At 45.8% G+C, this 9,704-nt stretch overlaps 1 protein-coding gene across 2 annotated transcripts; it reads right to left on the reverse strand.

Moving 5' to 3' along the window:
- Positions 1-5,051: 5,051 nt before the first annotated feature.
- On the reverse strand, positions 5,052-9,439 carry LOC137884169 (NLR family CARD domain-containing protein 3-like). 2 transcript variants are annotated; one of them, XM_068725868.1, is made up of 4 exons: positions 9,323-9,439; positions 7,792-8,074; positions 5,437-7,273; positions 5,052-5,333 (listed from the first exon to the last, which is right to left on the reverse strand). In XM_068725868.1, the coding sequence occupies exons 2-4, from the start codon at positions 8,063-8,065 to the stop codon at positions 5,129-5,131; spliced, it is 2,316 nt and encodes a 771-aa protein (XP_068581969.1). In that variant the 5' UTR covers positions 8,066-8,074; positions 9,323-9,439; the 3' UTR covers positions 5,052-5,128. The 2 variants fall into 2 exon arrangements, with proteins under 2 accessions (XP_068581969.1, XP_068581968.1); XM_068725867.1 differs by having other exon boundaries at positions 9,310-9,439.
- Between the last annotated feature and the right edge of the window lie 265 nt (positions 9,440-9,704).

The following is a 9,704-nucleotide window of genomic DNA, read 5'->3' on the forward strand; positions in this document are numbered from 1 at the left end:
AAACATGAACATTATATTTCTAAAAATCATTGTTCTTTATCTCAGAGAGAAATTCTACTGCATATAACAAATACATCTTTTGAAACGTCGTTCTATTCTCCAGTTAAAGAGAGAAACAACACGTAGTGATCAAAGCGATCCTGATGATCAAACATGTACAGATTCCTCTGGTAGGATTCTCACCTGCTGAACTCACTTCAGGTCAGTTTACAGACACGTTCCTCCTTCATGTGAGGAGGAAACACTGGAGAGAAGAAGCTGCTCATGTCCTCCTGTCAGTCCTGGTGTCTGTGTCCATTTGATCTGAGGACGCCGTCACACCCTCATCACTTCAGAGTCCAAGGAAGAAAGAAAACCAGTGTGACGTCAAAACCTGTCCAACAGGTGGTAGATGTCAGCCTGTCAGAGGTGTTTGTATTTCCTCATTCCTCTCCCTCACCTGTAGATGATTCATGCTGTTGTTTCTCACTTGTACTTCACTGCTTTGTACTTTTCCTCCATAACACCAAATCATAATGTAGTGGCAAAAACTCCTAAATTTGGTTGTTCCTTTAACCCCTATATTCGATGTCCTATATTGTTTTCACCACGTAGAGTTCGGGTGCAGCGTGTCTGACTCGCAGCCTTTCCTAAAAGAAAATCCAGAAGGAGCTGATGGTTCACTGTAGCTTTCCATTTATTGCAAAATAAGCAAAAATAGGGACATAAGATTCAGTCGTTTCAATGTCTTTGGGTTTTTACTGCAGCGTTGCCGATGCCTCTCAATCAGCAGACGCTTTCACAGGCTGAGGCCGAGGTCAAAAGCGGTATCTGCCGTCACACGTCATGCCCACCAACTTATAGGATTGCCCCCCTCATCTGTGGGCGGGGCTCACTTGCTTTCAACACAAATAAAAAAAAAGATCAGTAATTAAAACACATAGACATGAACTTCAATGCGGCTCCTATACACCTGGTCAAAGTCCCCGACAGATGGTGTAGTTCCATTAACTGTCCACTAGATGCTGCTAATTAACCATCTAATGACAAATACATATAAAATAAATACTCTTAATAACGTCTATCTGAGATAAATAACAGTGATTTGAAAAGGATTTGCATGTTTTACTGGTTGAAACTCAACATCATTTAGATTTTAATCTGAGCTCACATCAGTGAAACATGAAGAGAATGTCAGAAGTGGTTTGACAGCTTAGATTAAATCATTTCCTCTTCTGCAGAACTAAAGTATGTATGTGGGTGTGAACAGAGAGCTACACCCTCTTTCCTTAGAGCCTCGACTCAGATACGAAAACAAGTGTTCATCAGGAAAGAAAATGTGTTCTTGGCACAATTTCCCCAAATGAATTAAAGAGGGAGTTACAGACTCCAGCTATTCAGGGAGATAGATAGATAGATAGATAGATACTAACTTTATTGATCCCGCGAGGGGAAATTATTTTGTTACAAGCAGCAATAGGTTACAGAGCAGCAATAGGTCACAGGTAAAAAAATCTTAATATTATATAAAAAGAAAAATACAAGAAAGATACACATGTCACAATATATACAGTTATAATATAGTAAAGATGTTATATAAAAAATGCACACTAGATACACAGTGAATAGAACAGAATAATATTAAATCAACTAAATAAACAGTAGTGCAGAGGTTTAACGATTTGATTTGGCCCGAGGTGATTTATTGTACAGTCTTATAGCAGTAGGCAGGAACGTTCTCCTGTACCTGTCCTTATGACAGAGGAGCTGGATCATTCTGTTGGAGAAAGTGCTCCGCTGTCCCTGCAGTAGGTGGTGGAGAGGGTGGTCCTGGTTATCCAATATGGATGATAGTTTCTTCTGTGTCCTCCTCTGCACCACCTGTTCCAGACAGTCCAGTTTACAGCCGATGATGGAGCCGGCCTTCTTAACCAGTTTGTTAAGTCTGTTGGTGTCTCCGGCTCCAATGCTGCTCCCCCAGCAGACTACGGCGAAGTACAGTGCACTGGCCACAACAGACTGGTAGAACATCTCCAACATCTTGCTGCACACGTTGAAGGATCGAAGTTTCCTCAAGAAAAAGAGTCGACTCATCCCCTTCTTGTACACAGCGTTGATGTTGGCCTTCCAGCTCAGTCTGCTGTCGATGGAGACACCCAGGTACTTGTACTCCATCACCATGTCCACGTCCTCTCCCAGAACTCTCAGTGGCTGTGGAGCCGTCGTCCTCCTCCTGAAGTCGACCACCATCTCTCTGGTCTTGGCCACGTTCAGAAGCAGGTGATTTCTACCGGCCCACTCCACAAAGTCATCCACTACTGCCCTGTACTCCTCCTCCCGTCCGTCCCTTATACACCCGACCACTGCAGAGTCATCAGAGAACTTCTGCAGATGGCATGACCCTGAGTTGTACTGGAAGTCAGTGGTGTACAGGGTGAACAGGAAGGGAGACAGAACAGTTCCCTGTGGGGCTCCAGTATCACTGACCACCGTATCAGACAGCACACGGCCCAGTCGGACAAACTGTGGTCTGCCTGTGAGGTAGTCAGTGATCCAGGAGACGGTGGACGCGTTAACCCCCACCTCCCGCAGCTTCTCACTCAGTAGCACTGGTTGGATGGTGTTAAATGCACTGGAGAAGTCAAAGAAAGTGATTCTCACAGAGCCACCGGTTCCATCCAGGTGCGACTGAGCTCGTTGCAGCAGGTAGATGATGGCGTCGTCCACTCCCACATGAGGCTGGTATGCAAATTGCAGAGGGTCCAGTGATGATTTCACCTGCGGTCGGAGGTGGGCCAAGACCAGCCTCTCCAGCACCTTCATCACATGGGATGTGAGGGCAACTGGTCGGTAGTCATTGAGGCCAGATGGTGTCGTCTTCTTAGGAACAGGAACCAGGCACGACGTCTTCCACAGCACTGGGACTTCCTCCTGCTTCAGGCTCAGGTTGTAGAGGTGTTGTAGGACATCAGACAGCTGGATGGCGCAGGTCTTCAGGACCCTGGGGCTGATGCCATCAGGTCCCTCAGCCTTTCCTTGGTGGAGTCTCTCCAGCTGTCTTCTAACCTGGCCAGTCGTCACAGAGAGGGGGGGGAGGGTGGTCATGGTGTCGGTGGTGGAAGAGCCCTTTGAAGTAGAGGGCTCATTGTCCGTGCCGCTCACCAGGGGGGACAGAGGGGGGAAGGGAGGAGGCAGCCGAGGTGTTTGTGAGGTGAGGTGTGTGGAGGAGACAGATGAGGGCTGTGAGCTAAATCTATTGAAGAAAGAGTTTAGCTTGTTGGCCCTCTCCAGGGAGCCCCCTGGTTGTCTCCCTCCAACCTTGAAGCCAGTAATCAGCTTCATCCCGGTCCACACCTCCCTCACATTGTTCTGCTGGAGTTTGGCCTCCAGCTTCCTCCTGTAGGTGTCCTTGCACTCCCTGATCTTCACCTTCAGGTCACGCTGGACTCTCCTGAGCTCGTCCCTGTCCCCAGACCTGAAAGCAGCTTTCTTCTTATTAAGAAGTGCTTTCAGGTCGCTGGTGATCCATGGCTTGTTGTTAGGGAAGCAGTGTACAGTCCGGGATGGAATGATAGTGTGTTCACAGAATTTTATGTATTCTGTGATACAGTCCGTCATGCTGTTGATGTCCACCCCATGTGGTCCACACAGCACATCCCAATCCGTTGACTCAAAGCAGTCCTGCAGGGCGTCCTTAGCCTCCTGAGACCACCTCCTCACAGTCCTAGTGGTCACAGGCTGTCTCTGTACCAGAGGAACATACCTGGGTGTCAACAGGATCAGGTTGTGATCGGACCTGCCAAGCGGGGGGAGGGCAGTGGTACTGTATGCATCAATGGCATTTGCATACAGTAGGTCCAGAGTTTTATTGTTCCGTGTGGGGCAGTCAACATATTGGTGAAAAGTTGGCAGTACTTTATCCAGGGTGGTGTGATTAAAGTCTCCAGTAATTGCCAAAAATGCACCAGGATGTTGACTCATCAGTCCAGATATAGTGGAGTGGATGGTGTCCACTGCCCTCTCAGCGTCAGCTGATGGAGGTATGTACACAGCCACAACAATGGCGGATGAGAACTCCCTCGGCAAATAGTAAGGACGCATTCCCACGGCTAACAGTTCAATATCCGGGCTACAGAAACGTTCCTTCACACACAGGTGGTCGGGATTGCACCACCTCTCGTTCACATACACTGCAATCCCGCCACCTCTCTTCTTACCGCTCTGTATAACGTCTCTGTCCGCCCGAAAAGTCCTGAAGCCGGGCACCGACGCACTGTGGTCGGGGAAATCCGCGTGCAGCCATGTCTCCGTGAAACACATGACGCTACACTCACGGAAGACCCTCCCGGTCTTTACCAGCGCGCCGAGCTCGTCCGTCTTATTTGCCAAAGACCTCACGTTCCCCATTATAATCGCCGGTACCGAGGGTTTGAATATCCTCCTCGAAGCCCTCCGCTTAGCGCCAGACCTACAGCCCCGACGTCTTCTCCGCAGTTCCTTCGGGATCTCAGGCCTGGCGCCGGGCGTCAGCCTCGGCTCACTCAGCGCGATCAGCTGGTCGCGGGAGTAAACAATGGCCCCACTCATTGTGTGTGGCTCTCCGTTACGAAGGGGGAGAAAAGTAACAGAAAGCCACGGAAAAAGTTCGGAAAAAGTTATGTTCCTTTGTTTGACCGTAAAACCAAACGTTAAGGAAAAGAAAAAACAAAAAGAAGAGGGGAAAGAGTGAAACAAGACTAAAATTAAAACACACACAGGGAGCTGCTGCAACAGGCTGCCGTTGGCACGGCACCATCTTCTTTAGTAAACAGACATTTAGTGAACATCCTGTCACTGTTGTGACATTTTAAAACCATGATTACAGTGAAATAAGTTATTCCAGTGTAGTAGATTGATCTAACAAACTAAAAGCACGACTTAAACCGTCCTGGTTCCCTGAAAGCAGGTGGACCAAAGGATGTTCATGTTGGTCTGACGAGCCGTCCAACACTTTGATCCCGAGCATGATAGTGACCAGTTCACCGTTCACTTTACACCATGATTTACAAATGCATATGAGCAGAGACACTAGTAGACATTGTTATCCCTCAGTAACATGTTGATAACACCACCATGAAGACATGGTAGATCAGACACTTGGACCACTTCGTCATCTTTGTAGTAAATCACCTGATCCTGACCTGAGAGTTTCAAGTGTACAGTCTGGACTCTCCAGTCCAGCAGAAAGCAGCTTCACTCCTTTGTCCTTCAGGTTGTTGTCACTCAGGTCCAGCTCTTTGAGACTAGAGGACTTGGAGCTGAGGACTGAGGACAGAGCTTCACAGCTTCTCTGTGAGAGGTTACAGCCACTCAGCCTATAGGGGAGGAACAGGGATTAATACAAAACAAAATGTTTAATCAAAGTAAAATATCAAACATATTTAGTAATGGTAATGGATCTGTAGTGTATCCACCTACAGAGCTTTGTTGGAGGCTTTGACCACTGGCAGCAGCCTCAGAAGAGCCTCCTCTAAAGCAGAGTATTTCTTCAGGTCAAACACGTCCAGATCTTTTTTTGATGACAGTAAGATGAAGACCAGAGCTGACCACTGAGCAGGAGACAGTTTATCTGTGGAGAGACGTCCTGAACTCAGAGACTGTTGGATCTCCTCCACTAGAGAGCTATCATTCAGTTCATTCAGACAGTGGAACAGATTGATGCTTTTCTCTGGAGACACATTCTCACTGATCTTCTTCTTGATGTACTGGACTGTTCTCTGATTGGTCTGTGAGCTACTTCCTCTCTGTGTCAGCAGACATCGTAGGAGAGTCTGATTGGTCTGTGAGCTACTTCTTGTCTCTGTCAGCAGACCCTGTAGGCGTTTCTGGTTGGTCTCCAGTGAAAGACCCAGAAGGAAGCGGAGGAACAAGTCCAGGTGTCCATTTGGACTCCGTAAGGCCTTGTCCACAGCACTCTGGTAGAGATGTTTAGGTTTTTTTCTGAAGACGTTAAACCAACGGGAGGACAGCAGATTGACACCAGAGTTGATGAAGGTCAGATGGACATGAAGAGCAGCCAGAAACTCCTGAATACTCAGGTGGACGAAGCAGAACAACTTGTCCTGGTACAGTCCACTCTCCTCTCTAAAGATCTCTGTGAACACTCCTGAGTACTTTGAGGCTGCTCTGATATCGATGCCACACTCTGTCAGGTCGGATTCATAGAAGATCAGGTATCCTTTCTTCAGCTGATCAAAAGCCAGTTTTCCCAGAGACTCAGTCATCTTCCTGCTCTCTGGACTCCAGTGTGGATCCGTCGCAGCTCCTCCATCATACTTGACCATCTTCAGTTTGGACTGAACCACCAGGAAGCGGATGTACATCTCAGTAAGGGTCTTGGGCAGCTCTTCTCCTCCCTCTCTGGTCTTCAACACCTTCTCCAGAACAGTAGCAGTGATCCAGCAGAAGACTGGGATGTGGCACATGATGTGGAGGCTTCGTGAGGTCTTGATGTGGGAGATGATCCTGCTGGCCTGCTCCTCATCTCTGAATCTCTTCATGAAGTACTCCTCCTTCTGTGGGTCAGTGAATCCTCTGACTTCTGTCACCATGTCGACACACTCAGGAGGGATCTGATTGGCTGCTGCAGGTCGTGTGGTTATCCAGAGGCGAGCAGAGGGAAGCAGTTTCCCCCTGAAGAGGTTTGTCAGCAGCACATCCACTGAGGTGGACTCTGTAACATCAGTCAGGACCTCAGTGTTGAGGAAGTCCAGAGGAAGTCGACACTCATCCAGACCGTCAAAGATGAACAGAACCAGGAACTCTTCAAACCTGCAGATTCCTGCGTCTTTTGTTTCACTGAAGAATCGATGAACAAGTTCCACCAAGCTGTACTTCTTCTCTTTCAGCACATTCAGCTCTCTGAAAGTGAATGGAAATGTGAACTGTATGTCCTGGTGGTCTTTGTCTTTAGCCCAGTCCAGAGTGAACTTCTGTGTTAAGACTGTTTTCCCAATGCCAGCCACTCCCTTTGTCATCACTGTTCTGATTAGTTCCCCTCCTCCAGGTGAGGCTTTGAAGAGGTCTTCTTGTCTGATGGTTGTTTCTGGTCTGTCTGGTTTCCTGGATGCTGTTTCAATCTGTCTGAACTCATGTTCATCACTGCCCTCTGCAGTCGCTCCCTCTGTGATGTAGAGCTCTGTGTAGATCTGGTTCAGAAGGGTTTTGTTTCCTGCTTTAGCGATTCCCTCAAACACACACTGGAACTTCTTTTGAAACTTGGATTTGAGTTTCCTCTGGCACTCAGTAAGAATCTCTGCATGAATAAAACAAAGATAAAAATCAATGAGGGGTTGTTTCAGTGAATGTGAGTCATTTCTAACAAGTGTACATATTTCTATATGAATGAAATCTATTCATCTCATTTGATAACTAAAGGCTCTGAACAGGTAACGATTGTAAAATGACTTAGTGTCATTTAACATCAACTGACATGTTGTGCTTCATGTGTCCATGAACTCTGTGCTCTCCAAATAACCAAAAGGTTTATTACTTTATTACAGAGAGAATTAATGACGTCCAAGCAGTATCTTACAGTCACACCAATGTGCTGATTTTAAACATTAGAGGCAACAAAAACAGGACTGTCTGCCTTTGTATTGTTGCTTTTTCTTCTCTGAGACATTTTATTTTCTTGTTTGGTAGCTTGGTCTTTAAGCCAAGGTGCAACACAAGACATGAGTCTCTGTTGATAAAATTGAGACATTGCTTGCTTTGCTAATGTTTGTTGAAGTCTTTTTAAAATGCCACTTTGATCTTCATACCATGACTTACCTTCAGGTTCTGGGATGGTTTTTGGTAATTTCTCCACTAGATCATTCCTATTTATCTCCTTTAAAACATTCCGGATCACTTCAATAGTGTTTATGCTATAGTTCTTGACCATCTGATCCACTGTGTCCATCCGGTCTGCATTCTCCAGTCGGGAGAATGGGATTGCTGGGAAGCCTCCTAGGACCACCTCCTTCAGGTACCACTTGAATTCTTTAAACTGGTCGGCTCCTAAATCCTCCAAAGTTCTCTTGAAGACCACGATAGGGGTCTCCATCTGTCCTCTCTGTCAAGATACAAAAGATATCGTTTTTATGATACTACAATTCTTACATTTTAAAATCCTGATGAAAGAATATGAATCATGCTGTACATATTTACTGACAATCAACCACTTGAAGGAGAGGATGAAGGAGAATGCTTGATTGCGTAATGCACATGTGAGGATCAATTACAGGCCTGTGGATGTTTTCTGAGGTATAACAGGAGAATCATAAGATGGCTAACATGTTGTGACTTATTTACCGTCTATTACATACATTGTACAGGGTAATATAGGATCTTCACTGTTACTACACCATCAGACCCAGGCCAGATTCATCTAGGACAGGTTTTGTCCTCTGGGACAGTTGAGACATGAACTGAGCAAACAGGTCTCCACTAGTGAAACAGAGTGTGTGTCAGGGTTGTTAAGATGGTTGGGTAACACTTTATAAAAACTACACACTGTGAAGCATTAGTTCAGTATGAGTAAACACTTAATTCATCATTTATAAAGCATTGTTCCTACATTAACACTCATTAGCATGCAATTCATAACAGCAGTTATAAATGTTTTATTCTTCATTAATAAGCTTGTCTATTATGTGTTTGGTGATCCAACCTGTCAGACCAGTCCAGACACGCCTGCACTTTTCACTGATGACGTGAACTCTCTCTCTCTCTCTCTCTATCTGTCTCTCTCTCTCTCTCTCTCTCTCTCTCTCTCTCTCTCTATCTGTCTCTTTCTGTCTCTCTCTCTCTCTATCTGTCTCTCTCTCTCTATCTGTCTCTCTCTTTCTCTCGCTCTCTCTTTCTCTCGCTCTCTCTCTCTCTCTGTCTCTCTCTCTCTCTGTCTCTCTCTCTCTCTCTCTCTCTCTATATCTGTCTCTCTCTATCGGTCTCTATCGGACTGAGCAAACAGGTCTCCACTAGTGAAACAGAGTGTGTGTCAGGGTTGTTAAGATGGTTGTGTTGTGAACATTCAGAGTGTTAACAGTTAAAAATAACTCAGGTAGATCCAACCTGTCAGACCAGTTCAGAAACTCAGATTACAAACTTCTGTTGAAACTTCTTGAGAAACATGAACATTATATTTCTAAAAATCATTGTTCTTTATCTCAGAGAGAAATTCTACTGCATATAACAAATACATCTTTTGAAACGTCGTTCTATTCTCCAGTTAAAGAGAAAAACAACACGTAGTGATCAAAGCGATCCTGATGATCAAACATGTACAGATTCCTCTGGTAGGATTCTCACCTGCTGAACTCACTTCAGGTCAGTTTACAGACACGTTCCTCCTTCATGTGAGGAGGAAACACTGGAGAGAAGAAGCTGCTCATGTCCTCCTGTCAGTCCTGGTGTCTGTGTCCATTTGATCTGAGGACGCCGTCACACCCTCATCACTTCAGAGTCCAAGGAAGAAATAAAACCAGTGTGACATCAGTGTCCAACAGGTACCACCAGTCCAACAGGTGGTAGATGTCAGCCTATCAGAGGTGTTTGTATTTCCTCAGTCCTCTCCCTCACCTGTAGATGATTCATGCTGTTGTTTCTCACTTGTACTTCACTGCTTTGTACTTTTCCTCTATAACACCAAATCATAATGTAGTGGCAAAAACTCCTAAATTTGGTTGTTCCTTTAACCCCTATAT

The sequence above is a fragment of the Cebidichthys violaceus genome, unplaced genomic scaffold (genome assembly GCF_023349555.1).
Source record: "Cebidichthys violaceus isolate CVI_PGR_0920_01 unplaced genomic scaffold, fCebVio1.0.p SCAF_368, whole genome shotgun sequence".
Taxonomy (NCBI): Eukaryota; Metazoa; Chordata; class Actinopteri; order Perciformes; family Stichaeidae; genus Cebidichthys; species Cebidichthys violaceus.

Bases quoted from the DNA above. Each gene is read 5' to 3' on its own strand.
- LOC137884169 (XM_068725868.1), bottom strand. From the start codon at position 8,065: ATGGAGACCCCTATCGTGGTCTTCAAGAGAACTTTGGAGGATTTAGGA. The intron at 7,274-7,791 runs GTAAGTCATGGT...TTATTCATGCAG, and splicing joins AACCATCCCAGAACCTGAAG to AGATTCTTACTGAGTGCCAG. The intron at 5,334-5,436 runs GTAGGTGGATAC...CCTCCCCTATAG, and splicing joins AAAGCCTCCAACAAAGCTCT to GCTGAGTGGCTGTAACCTCT.